This window comes from Amblyomma mixtum, chromosome 1 (genome assembly GCF_055824585.1).
Source record: "Amblyomma mixtum isolate Tamu chromosome 1, ASM5582458v1, whole genome shotgun sequence".
Classification (NCBI taxonomy): Eukaryota; Metazoa; Arthropoda; class Arachnida; order Ixodida; family Ixodidae; genus Amblyomma; species Amblyomma mixtum.
In genome coordinates, this window is record NC_143012.1 from 214056159 (window position 1) to 214069898 (window position 13740).

Below are 13740 nucleotides of genomic sequence, written 5' to 3' on the forward strand. Positions count from 1 at the left end.
TAGCTCTTTAACACGTCTCTCGACATTCAGTGCAAACATATGCCAGGTTTTTCAAGCAACATATTAAGTAATCCTCAAAAATGAATTTTTTGTGGAAAATTATGACTTTTTCGGCATAGTATTACCAGTGTTCGCACACACCAGAAAACCAGAAAATCATCTTAAGGAGTAAGCCGGTTAACTGGTTTTTAGTAATTAACGTTTTAACTAGTAGCGCTAGATGCCTAGCTGCAATTACAGCTTGTAGCCGGTCGTTAGTAATTTCTAAAATGTGATTACCTTTGGCTCTGTGGCTTCACAAAATTTCGATTGTTTGGCCAGTCAGGTGCGCTTGTAAGGTTGCTTTGTCTGTATGATTTTCGAAAGCGCATATATTTTGGCATGGTGTAGCCCCAAAAAGCTTTTTTTTTATTTTTCTTAGTCTTACCTATACTACTTAGTATACTTTGCGCATATCACCTGTTCTTGCCGGTAGGGATCGTATTTAATTGTTTCTTGTATTCCCGGTACAGTGCAGAGCCCCCATTAGTCTCTAACACCTGCTGTATATCTCTTTTCAGCGTCACTCGGAACTCGTAAGCGACTTATGCAAAAAAAACTTTTCGTGCACTAAACTCAGTGAAACCTTCCAACATTTAAGACGCTGCATCTAGCCTTCGAAAGCAAGCTTCCTTGGCTTTCCCACGTAACCTACTGCGCACTAGCGGAAGGGCACACTTTTGGAAAATGGAGCTTCATTCTGTCGACAAGCACATCGATCGGCTGCCGCTAAAGTACCTCTGTTGTGAGAAATCGCAAGTGTTGTGGTTCTTCGGGCCAAACCCACAGTGTGAAACCCCATACTTGGTGGCCAAACTGTCACCTCATTTATTGCCTAAATATTCAAGGAAACAAACGAGAAAATGGTATCATGTTAGCTTGCACCTCTTGCTGACTGACATTACACCACTTAGAAAAAAAAACTTCCAAGGTACAAAGAGTCAAGTTTATTGCCGTGTATAGTGTTCATTTTTGTGTACAGCTTCGGGCGCAGCATGTTTCAGATGTCGAGAGGGGCAAAACCGTTGGTGTGCGTTGATTTTAGCGTCAACTTTAGAACACCTCTTCTGGTCGAAATAAGTCCGGGGTCTATTACGGCGCCACCGAAACCCCCAGCTTGTGCAGCCTAGTGACATTAAACCCCTCCTGCCAGATATGCCACGAAAAATGCGGTGGTACTAATGCTTCTCTGAAGAATTGTAGAAAAACGTGATAAAACATCCAACAAAAGGGGTGAAACATCCCAGAAGGTGGCCACGAAAACTTTCTCGGCCTACGAAGGAACAACTACACCAATAAAGCATGGGTTAGCTTTTCTGAGCAGTAAAACTTTTTGCCGTCTGCAATGGCGAAGAAAAGATAGCACGCGAGCGCGACTGAATCGCTCGTCACAAAAATCTTGAATTCCTAAAATATAAGCAAAGAACTGTGTAAATCATAACGCGTTTGTTACCCGCGTGAAGCGTACTGGATGAATAATATATCATCGCTCTGCCTTCAGAAAAAAAAAACGCAAAAAAAGAGTTTAGTTCAGTCATTATCGATCGGCGTCCAACGTGTGACCCGCAGGAAGGTCCTCGATGCGGCGCTGCCTGTACAACGGCAGTCGCCGAGGCCTACAAAGTCCCGCGACCAGAGTGACGTGGTCGCAGCGTCTACACGACTCCTCGGCGAGGCAGTCGCCCACCTCGCCCGACTGCCCCGCGAGGCAGGAGGAACAGGAGCAGCCAGAGATGTGACGAGCCGGTCTCTCATCCCGTAATCCAGCAAGCGTGGCCGGAAAAAAGACCGTGAGGTAAAGAGGGGTGAAGCGATGAAATGGCACGCCGCTCCTCTTAGCCAGCACAGCCGCCGCTACGCACCCAATCCGAGAATGTTGCTTCCGGCTTAAAGGTGCACTGAAGAGGATTCTGAACTTGTCTTTTTGCCGCGGGAACTCGATCTACACGTTCCTAGCATTCTTAGAAACTGCGACTTATTTCCCTCTGTGGCCGATTTCCCTAATTAAATCGAATTGACGTCCGGCTCCCGCCTTTAATTTTTGAATTCTCCGCGTACGGAGGGCGGAGTCGACCAACGCGTGAAGTGCCTTTCAGCCAGCTCCGTGGAGGCTTTGGTTTCGCTTTATTTTGTTTTTTAGGTTTCCATGAATGAATAGTTTCATTAGCAGATAATATAGCCGCAAAATAAGCACGCAGAAATAAAAATACGCGCGGACTATTTGCTACTACGGTCTACTACGTATTACTCCGCCGATGGCAGAGCGGCAAGCCGCCACGGGACTGGGTGAAAGACGCTCCACGCGTTGGTTGACTCCGCCCACCGTACTCGGGAGAATTAAAAAACAAAAAGGTGGGAGCCGGACGTTAATTCGATTTAATTACGGAAATCGACCACACAGGGCAATGAATCGAAGTTTCTAAGAAAGCTCGGAACGTGTAGATCGAGTTCCCGAGGCAAAAAGACAAGTTCAGATTCCTCTTCAGTGCACCTTTAACGACACCACTCGCCGACAGCTTGAGCCACTGGCTGCTACTCACTATGCCTTCACTCTTTCTGCGAGAGAACTTTTCCTGCACTTACGCTTTCACTTCACCCATCGCTTTATTACACTAGCACTTTTATATCAGTTCCCTGTAACTGGGGTCATTGTGGGACAGACAGACACGTATACAATGAAAGCACGAAAACGAGCACCGCTTTCATCTGAACTCAGCCTCACTCTTCTCTTATCGCGTTGTTGCTTTTTTCTTTATTAGTAACCGACTCCAAAAATAGTTTGTTATAAGTAAACGTGAAAGCGCAAATTCACTCTCTGAGCATGTTTACACAATAGTGCTGCGCATAGAAAAATAAAAAAGTACCCGTGATTGCGGAATAAATTTTGAAAATAATTTCTGCCGTCTATTAAAATGAAGACGTCGGCCCCGACAGTCTGCGCCAGTGGTTTACTCAGTCGCTTTTTGTTTTTTAAAATTTCTTTCACATCACGACATACAAGGTTAGGACGCTAAGGCACTGCCCATCTTTGCACATTATAGAACTCAAAGTGAGTGAGAACTGAATTCTTCATAACTTACGACCTTCAGGTAAGCTGTCAAGGAATGTTTAACATCAATGTATTGCGCAAGGGAGGCCACAGCCACTTCATACTAAATCAAAGGGAGGACCCACTTCAATGTCAAGCTAAGGGGTCCATTTATCTGTTTTTATTTATAATTGCAGTGACCCTATTTCTGTCAATTGATATCAACAAAAAATAACAAATGCATTAAATTATTAACCAGTGCGGAAAGACAGGACATACGAAAGAAAGTACACGCAGCAGAAGCGCTGATTCCTAACTGATTTTTGTTCAGAGAAATGATCCTCATAAGCTTTCCTTCCTAGAAAAAAAAGAAAAAAACAAATCATCCTACTGATCGTACAGAACGCATGATGAGTAGTTGATGTTGTTAGCCTTTGGAAAGATGGCACAAAGCCACACTGAGGGATCGGCCAAGAATCGGGAGGTAGAGGTTGCTATTCACCTGTACATACTAAAGGAAGAAAAGCACACGGGAGAGCAACACCGGGGGAGTCTACCACAAGAAGGGCAGGGAGCGAAAAAAGGTAGGAGTTTGGATTGGAGAGAGAGAGAGAAAGAGAGAAAAAAAATGAGATTCATTCAAAATATAATAAAGCGTAAAAAAAATGCTGGAAGCTTTAGCAAGACAGTCGATGAGATTCCAGCAACAAATTTTGAACAGCGTCACAAACAGACCTGTGGCTGAACCCAAGCGTGGTGGCTCCAAATGATAGCAAGAGTGGGCTGCTCAAACTAAAGCCAAGATGCTGTAAGGGCAACTCCAGCAGTGTTCTTCTCAAAGAGGTGAAACGACGACAATGGATCCAAAAATGATCGAGAGATTCAGGCTCACGGCAAAATGCAGAGGGGAGATAACGCCAAACGGGACCTGTGCACATAGAAATTTATAGGGGGGATACGGCAGCGCAACCTCGTCAGAGATACTTCTAGCTGCCGAAATTAAACAAATTTTCCTGCTCCAAGAATATTGCAGATGCTGATATTCCGCCGATGTTAAAAGTGCTGTGTCTTGCGCTCTTAATAATGCTCGTCGCCGGAACCTAGATGCTGTGATATACGCTGTAGCCGGAATGATGGGCAACACGGGGCCGCCTAGGGAAGCTTTTGCCCAAACTGAATTCAATAACCTATTTATACAAGAAGGCTATTTGCACATAAAGGGAGCGAATAGCGGTCTGTACTTTCTGACGACAGCATAAAGTTCCGAGGGTAGGGAAAAAGAACAATCAAAGACTGCCAGTAATCTTCATTGGGCAAAAGAAAAGTCACAACTAAAGTTAGGGGTAGAAATGCCGTGCACTGATAACAGGCATTTTATTTTACTACATGCACCGGTCGATGGATGCCGAGTTCTCTCTCGAAAACCGGGCGACCTTTGACTTACGACTCCATATTAAAACAAGTATTTAAAAACAGCAACGTGGAAAATGACGTGCCCCTTAGAGGCACTGACAGCCAAATTAAACGAGCTGCACTGAAGAGTGATAGCAGGCCCATTTTATTTTACTCTCCCTTTCCGGGCAAGCTAATCGATTGTTGTCGAAGGATCACTCAGATTCGTGCTCTTTCACGAAAGTTGAGAGCACGCTAGCCACTTCAGTTTTGATGACACCTTCTTAAGACGATCAAAAGTATCGATTGAAAGCAGAACAAGTCCCCGGGGTTCATCTATGCGTTACTATAATGCTGTTTTTTTTTGTGCTGGAACCGGCTCGTTCGTAGTTATGGTAAGTGGCATGAAGGTGGAATCGTGCCATATTTTTTGCCTAATTATTCGCAGATTGTTTCTGTCTCGTTGAAGGCGCAAAAAAAGCATCATTACCAAAGATAACTTTTGAGTACGCCCCGAAGTTTGGTTCGCAAGACACTGGTGCTCTTAAGGTACTCGTCTCTGTGGGACAACGATCGATCAGCTTCCGACTGATGTTATTAGCTAGATCGTACACATTACGCGCCTTCTTGTTTTTTTTTTTGTTAATGCAGAGTAAGAGATGTAACTGGAGCCTATTGAACAACATGAGCTTCTGAGATTCTCATGAGATTCTCGAGCGTATCGCAAGAAGGAGCTTCCAGGCTCGCTTCCCGTTAGCCATGCACAGAACTTTGACGGAGCTGCCGCCTTCTAAACATGGGCTAGTTTTTTGCTGAAGTGTCTTTGTTAAGCCGTAGATTAGCCTTTGTGTTTTGTTGTTTTTATTGTTGTCGCCCGCATTACGGCAGATCAAACCCATGTGGACTGTTTGTATGCAGAGGACACGGCTCTGAATTTTTCACGATCTCCTTGTGCCCCGGCGAATAAGACATTTTGGGGCTTTTTGTCAGCTGTAATCTCGGCTGAAATCAGCCATCACAGCGTTATTGGCTCCGTTCGAAGTACAGAGGCGTGATGATATTAGTAAATGTACACTACGTGATTACATCACGCTCGTCTTTCTTGTAAGGACGAAATGCTATGTTGCTATGCGGAATAAAAGGAGGAAATTGGCTTGGTAGAGCCTCACGTTTTGACGGGCCGTAAATAATGTGACCATTATCCATGTCAGCCCGCTTAGGCGCACAGCAAACGAGACCCTCCTCAACATTAGAGCAAATATTGCACCCCGGAAAGAACACTGCAAGTTACGATTGCGAAGGGTAGCTGCTTTCCTTTTCCTTCTTTGTTTCCATAAAAGAGAGATTAAATCTTCAGATTATGGGAGGAAGCGATGTCGAAAAGTGAGTGCTAAAGACGGACACCAGGGGAAAAACCGTTTCTAATAGCTCACAGTGCAATTTGTTCGAAAGCGTCTTTTCGCCTTGTTATTAGCGATGAGATGACCATTGCGTTAGTGCTCGAAAGCACGTGGCAAGTATCGCAACAAGATAGACGACTTCCAGTCTAGTGGCAGGTGTTTCAATAATGCGGCCTGATGGCCTCCCCACGAATGCAATGACGCAATGAATGCAATGAATGCTTCGGTGCGAAAACTCGCAACTTTTCCTAGTACGCCGCGTTGCACCACGTTTTACTTGCAAACACATAGATATACCGACTCCTGGAACGACCGTATTGAACGATGAGGTTTTCCGCCTTTCGCAAGGACACCCTCTGTGGCGTTCAAGCCGAGACTCTGTGCGTTCAAATAGGCCCGAGCATTCATATGGTAATTCTGCCCAAAATTCTTCGTCTCCCGCGTTACGCGAGTCTATGTTCTCTTCTATAACTTTTTCAATGCCATTGCAGCTGTGGTCGCTGTCAAGAGTGTTGGCACGTTTCTATAGGCAGAGGCAACATAGCGTCAGACGTTGACATGGCGCCACGGCTGATTTTTACAGGCTTTCTTGAAGCATGGTTGGGGCTGTTCGAAACTTATTTTTTTTTTCATCCGACCTGGTATTTTTCCGATCTTCTCTTTCTCCCGGGACCTTGCTACATACTGTACTTTACAAACCACTCCGCAAGGTATTAGGTACAAGGCGCTCCTTACTAGCCCTTACTGTGAATAATAGAAACCACTGCTTTACATTTTGTGGCGCAAAAATTCGCAGCGCTTCTCCCGGGCTTTGGGCACTCTCGTCACACTGCAGCACATGTGCAAACAGACCGCTCGTGGAATTATAAAGAGTGTGTTTAAAGCACGAAAGAAAATCTTTTCTCTCAACAGCAGGAATTTGTGTAATATCCGGGGACAAAATTCAGCGCTTTTGTCGCAACCGCAGTGTTTTCCGTAGTATTCCTCAGGCACCTGTCATCGCGAAAAATAACCGACTGTATGGCTCTTGCATAAAATTCTGTCCTCGCGAAAAATAACCGACTGTATGGCTCTTGCATAAAATTCTGTCCTCGCGAAAACAGGTCATAACACAACGGATCTCGCCGCATCCCGGTACTCTTTTCATCGTAACGGCTAAATTGTCTTGAGTAGTTTTTGGCTTCAAATATCCTGAGTTTCTTTATCAATACTATCTTGCGCGACAAATGTTTATATCAATTCATTAAATTAAAAGAAAATGCACTTTTCTTCTTGCTGCGGAAAGCATCCAATGCTACTGTCACAAAACTGTTTTGAGGTTGCATTTTTATTCGTGATTAACTCAGAGAGTCACGAAACGCAGGCGTTGCTCAGGAGTCTAATCTGGCCGCTGATATTTTCTGGGCCTCGTTTTACCAAGCTGCGGACTTAAATAGATGAATGGATGAATAGAAAAAGTATATTATGCGGCCACTGATTCTGCCACTCGTTGTGACAGCGCTTAGATCCATCAAGTCGAACAAGTCGATGGGAATTGAGGTTCACAGCGAGGTTGCTGCTAGCTATTATCAGTATTTGCTTTGCTTTACCTTGCCCGAAATGCTGAAAGCGTTCACCGCTAATGGCACAGTTCTTTTTCCTAAAAGTGCTTTCTCACCGCTGGTAACGGGCTCTACTCTTGATGTTCTACAGCGACATGCCTGCAATCTACACCGCAGAAGTTAAGGTTCTCTCAGAAGTTAAGGTTCGGCGAATGGTACAGAGATCTACGCCATTTTACTCCTGTGTTAAATTTAATAGACTTTTTGAAAACAACTGGGTGACTCCTTTTTGTGCCGCAGTGAACAAGCACGCGCTGTCACGTGTTATGATCGATATTCAAGATAATGGTTTTCCGGAAGACACAATCATGTCATTGCCAAAAATCTAAGTCCGAAAATGCGCTCGTGGGGCAAATCGCTGGAATATGGCTGTTGTCCCTAACTCTAAAGAATCGTGCAGTTGAGGCAGCAACTGAGAACGACCAATGTTCACTGGAGTTATACCCTTAAAGACTGGTTATAGGCATGGCTGGCTGCACTAAACATCTACGTAAGCACAACAATTATGGCGGATATGTGTCTACGTTCTGCTGCATCGCATTCGTGAACTGCAAAGTGATTTTCTGAGGGGGGGGGGGGGGGGGGTGATGCGGGAATTTGATTGCAATGACGCTATCAAACATAATACTGTATGATAACACAGCCCAACCAGGGGACAACGATGATTGAGACACACCTAGGAATGTTGGACACAATGGCGCTGCTTACCAACTACTCTTCATGCATCGAGAGGATAGCGGGATAACGACATGAACTGACGTTTCTTAGGAAGGACGAGGATGGTTTGTTTGTTTTTTCCTTTCTCCGCCAACTTCATCAGGTAATGCATCAAGGAATGTAGCTGATTTGTTGATCCCTTGATTTCCTGGCATGAAAATGGCTTCACTCCTTCTCTGCACTAAACTCTGCTTAATTGTCGCCTAGCCGGCTGCTGCAAACGCTGCGCACAAGTTGCTGCTATGGCTATGCCTTGTAGCTAATATTTGAAGCTTTTACACGTTTCTTTCTTTATTGCGCACCATGCCTTGTGTTTCTGGATTGTTTGTTTCTAATCTGAAACTACACAGCTTTCAAAGTTAGGAATGATCTCTTTTACAAAACATGCAAATGTAATGTTAGTGTTTTATTTATATTTGAAATACAAATTTACTGATATTGCTTTTGTTTCAGTCACCAATAAAAAAATTGATTTTGCTAAACTGTGCGTGACAGATATATCGACAAGTGCCTTATCGCTTATAAGGCGGAAAATGTCGACTTTGTTTTATGTGGCGTTCGCTGCAACCAAAAGTTGGTTTTGATCACTGATTGTATCCCCCGTGATAGAAAAAGAGCACCAGCATGTTCTTTCCAAATTGAGTCAGTGAACAATACCAAAATTCAAGTTAGTAGTTTCAGAGAAACCTTGGCCCAAGGTGTGAGATAAACGTGAAAAAAAAAATCACTACAGACAGATTTTTCGCTTCCACAAGAACATCCATAAAAGCTTTCGAAAGTGGACGTTAATAGAAACTTTTTCACGCGCAGAAGGGCTTTGAGCTTCGCTCTGATTGAGCGCGTTTCACATGAGGCCGCTCTATAGGAGCACTGCCCTTTATCGATCGACTGCCTCGTTAACAAAACTTGAGAGGCTATATTTATCTGCAAACAGAGCTTTGTTTAGGCTACATAATACCAAGCGTTTAAAGATGGATATCGCTGGCCAGACTGTTTTGTAAAGAAACTTCCATTCTGTCATTGGCCTTTAAACAATTTTTTTAGCCTACACAACCCTGCTATTCGCTTCAAAGTAGCTATCACAGAGCCTGTCATAGTCGCTGCGTAATCACAAACGTCACAAGTCTGAATCCAGGGGCGGAATAAAGTAATCAGTTTTTAGCGACAAATTTCTTAGCAACGAGTACGTCTCTTGTTGCGCAAGCAAAGTGAGAACAACTTTATTAATCCAAAGAATCAATTTTTTTTATAAAAGTTGCAAGCAGTAGTCCCTCCGGTCCCCTTAAAACTCGCTTCGGTTTACTGTTAGCGACTGTGGCTTGTAGACAGTACTTTTATTCCTATAACTACTCTTACAATACCACAGCTTTTCTAGGTTTTACTGAAATATTCCAGGGCGCAACTGGAATACTCAAAAAGTGTCATGAGAAGATGCGCGCCTTGCCTGCAGAAATGAGCTTCAGAAGCTCCGTAGGATTTTATTTTCTTGACTTTGCGGATAATATGCTGGTTGCTGTGACTACTTTTGTTTTGCATTGTTTTTGTTTTACTTGATTTCATGCTACAAGAGCCAAATACCTCCTTTCCCACACCGACATAGGCAGGGGATCATTACGGAGCACTCTTGCCAGCCGACTCTCCAGCCTCAAAGAAGAGAGGGAACTCAACGACGTCAACGAAGCCAATGACAAGAAGCACGGTAAAGATGCAATCATGGAACGCATGAAACTAACAATATAAAGCTTTGCCTTTCCGAACAATGCGGCTTCTTGCGGGTTTCTTGCGATTTCAGCCTGTATAAAGTTGAGTACTAACATGCGGTTGTGGTTGTTCATGTTTAAGGCAGAAAAACTGTCCGGACTCCGAGGCTTGTTATCGTTACACGATTGTTAGCTTAGGAGCACATTTCATAAGTTTACTTTCAGTAATGTCGCTCTTTGCATAAATGACCGCGCATATTTTTCCGGTTTTAAACCACTCATCCGCTTGTGATCGCATGATTTTTTCCGTAATCTTTGTTATTATAATGAAAGTTAGGAGTAGGTTGGAAAACTTCACACCCGGTTAAATGGCAACCACTTGAAAATAAGCCCTAAAAGACAAATGCGGTTATTTTTCATTCAAAATAGAGGCATTTGTATTAAGCACCATATCCCCTTTAGAACTCTGGATATTGAGTTTTTCTATTTGTAAAGGTGCTCGGTGTTTATTTTTCACAGGCACTGCTATAAGATGATCAGTTGCGTAATTATAGCTGAAGTTAATTTGTTTGTCTGGACTGTTTAAACCACAGCCCTTTTTTCTTCCTCAATCACTGGTACTATTCTATAATATTAAACTATTCACATGCGCATTATGTTCTTATTTTTTATAAACAGCATTGTCGAACTAATTTTTACTAGGCTGTTCAAAAATTTCTATTCATTTATTGAATTATTTATTTAATAATTGTGCAGTTCAAATGACCCCGATAAGTGTATTACAAAAGGGAAAATGCAATACATTATACACAATAAATCGTTATTGACACTGCGTTAGATCAAAGTAGATGCAGCGGAATCTAGAGAATGGATAGTGCTAGATAGACTGCGGCATCGACAGGCATGCGTTATCAGTCGACTGCTGATTTATACCAGGAAAGATTGTTGGAGCACAGTGGTACGTGCCTAAGAAGGATAAGCGCGCTTAGAGCGACCGGCGTGAAAGGAAGCGTGGTGAGTTGGATTTAGATCTGCGAGGGATAAGTGAGGAAATTAGCCAAACAGACACGCTCTGTAGATTTCGCGCCGTATCTCACGGTCAGGCAAGTAGCTTTAAATTTAATGCCAGTGACATTTGAATGATAATAAAGTAATCATTTTGGATGAATTCAACCGCAATTTTCTGCACTGATTGATGTGTTTTACTCAGATAAGAAGAGACCTACCATATAAATTAGCGTTTCAAAAGCTACGCCGTAAAACAGGACACGATTAGCTTCGTTTCTAATGGCTGTAATGTGGGCGATTATGTTTTTTCTCTGGTATTTCTGTTCTGATGTACTGCTACCTTCTGACGTTAAGCTCGCTACTTTCACTGAAAACAGTGCTTACTTGATGTAGGAAAAGCCAAGAAACGAAATGATGGTGTCGCCATCACCGGCCGGTTTTGTAAGTATATTGTGGCGCGTTCCCACATTTTTTTTTCTTTGCGAATCTAAGAGGCTCAACTGCACCCCCTTCCATTTCAAAACGGTGATCATGGAGTAATTTTTAGTGCAGACGTTACGAGTTTAGATTGAGCGGCGGGAACAACAATTTTTAATGCAATTTTCTCAGCAATATCTGCTTCTTTTTCTGTCGGATAAGCATCAACATAATCATAGAGAACCTTCCAATAGATAGTTATGAAGGACTAAAATTATGTGCAGCTTTTCCTTGGGCTCTTTAGTTGCCCCAACTTCTCCTGTTCATGAATGATTTCAGGATTCTGCACCCTGTGTGAACCAAACCTGACTATTAATCGCAGTGCCGCTCGCTTTCAAAAACTGTAGTATATGACAGGCTTCCAGAAAAGGGTTGTAGCGCCGAAACAGACAGCACACAGATAGCTAGACGGGACAGGCGCTGTCCCTGTCCCGTCTAGCTTTCTGTGTGTTGTCTGTTCCGGCGCTACAACCCTTTTCTGGAAACATGCACCAACTAGCCCCCCAACAAGTATTACTCAGTTATATGACAGGCCAGCACCTTGAGGTTTGTGTCATGGTTTGTTGCGACTGATCAGTTCACGGATACGGGCGAGCGACGAAATATTCAAACCTGCTTCCTGCGCATCGGATTCCCAGCAGTGCTAGTACGAATAGTGTGTTCTTCATTGGACGGCGTCCTTACCCCAGCCAATCATGGCTCTGGATATATGGTGAACATATAATTGAGCCTTGAACTTCAGAGTGGAAGTCAATCTTCGAACATGCGCTAATTTCAACATCTTCTGTTCGTAGTGCTGAGGCCTCCTTCACTCAGTGGCCCTCGAAGTTACTTGAAGTTGCAAGTGACTTCTTAGATGTGTTGTGAAAAACGCGCTGCCCGCGGTGTTTTTCGCTTCCTTCACATTATGAGTAGCTGAAACTCACGTCGACACGTGAAAGGAAAACCGCGTGCAATTTACATTTCCTCGACGTCTGATGAGCGTCCAGCGGGAGGAAAAGCTTTAGAGCCCCCTTGACCTTCGTGTTGTCGACTTGTCCATCGAGCTCATTTTCCCTACATAGCGCGTGACAGCTCTACCGGGAACATTCACGCAAGACGTGAAGACACTAAGGTTAGTATCTGTAGTGGGGGCGGGGCTGCTATTGGATTCGTCTTAATTGCTATGGCATTCGCCTGCGACGTCTAAAGGAGTGGTAGGCGTATAGGGAGATGCGGTCGCATATTTATGGAGAGGAAATGCGAAAACAGCCATATGCTGTACAATGACGGTGCATGGTAAACATTATTAAGTAGTCTAAGAATATCCTGGACCGTCGATTACCACGTGCTTTATACCGCAACTACAGTGCAGCTTCAACGTGCTAGGCCTCATATACCATACTATACAACATAAAAGAAAACATTACAATGCTATGCAATGCCATACCATGCTATAACATACCATGCTATACCATACCATACCGTACCATACCCTACCACACCGGGTCATATCGCACCATACCATACCATGCCATACTGTTTCAATTTGAGCTATGCCAAGAGCGTCTTCATTTCCGCAACATAATGCCGATATCTCATAGCAGTAGTGGTAGTAGTAGTAGAAGACGTTTATTCGGCCAAAATTTACAGGCCTAGCATGTCGACCGCCTGGGCGACATGCCCAGCCCATATCCTGAACCGTCGATTACCACGTGCTTTATGCCGCAACTACAGTGCAGCTTCAACGTGCAAGTCCTCATATACCATACTATACAACATAAAAGAAAACATTACAATGCTATGCAGTGCCATACCATGCTATAACATACCATGCTATGCCATACCATACCCTACCACACCGGGCCATACCGCACCATACCATACCATTCCATACTGTTTCAATTTCAGCTATGCCAACAGAGTCTATATTTCCGCAACATAATGCCGATATCTCATAAAATTTAACTAATTATATCGAAAGATCTTCGCTCACTGTCCGCTTATCAACAACATGCAAAACCTTGAAGACGTTGTCCTTATGATCCACTGTTTATGGAACTTTTTTTTTTAGCAACAAAGCTTTTTCTGCCGTTCTGATCGAAGCAAATTTTCATCAGCATTCCCCAGAGCGTCTCCCCGTCGCCTTAATTGCATTGCAAAAGATTTTGACATCTGCTGACTCTCCATTTGAAAGAAAGAGAAAAAAAAAACATTTCACACAACATTCCATCGCGCCATAGCGGTTTCTTTGTGTGCTTGCGCTTCGCCTTTATTTAATTCACGCCCTCTTCGTAAGGGTGCCAGGACATTCAATTATCAGAATTAATCGCGCCTCGAACCCCACACAATGAACGACCTTAGCCAATGCGGAGGGATATCCTAGAGCCACGGGGCAC

The 13740-nt window shown here is 43.7% G+C and overlaps 1 protein-coding gene across 6 annotated transcripts in view; it reads left to right on the forward strand.

The window, feature by feature from the left end:
* The window catches only part of LOC149370795 (cholecystokinin receptor type A-like), a 183156-nt gene that overhangs the window by 156557 nt on the left and 12859 nt on the right, over positions 1–13740 (forward strand). For 4 of the 6 annotated variants that reach the window (XM_089563130.1, XM_089563152.1, XM_089563158.1 and 1 more), the window contains exon 6: positions 9778–9876. The exons of 1 other annotated variant lie outside the window; for it this stretch is intronic. In XM_089563130.1, the coding sequence (XP_089419256.1) occupies positions 9778–9876 (99 nt within the window). Of the gene's footprint in view, positions 1–1608; positions 1835–9777; positions 9877–13740 lie in introns of all 6 variants that reach the window. One more of the 6 variants, XM_089563142.1, reaches the window with a different exon arrangement.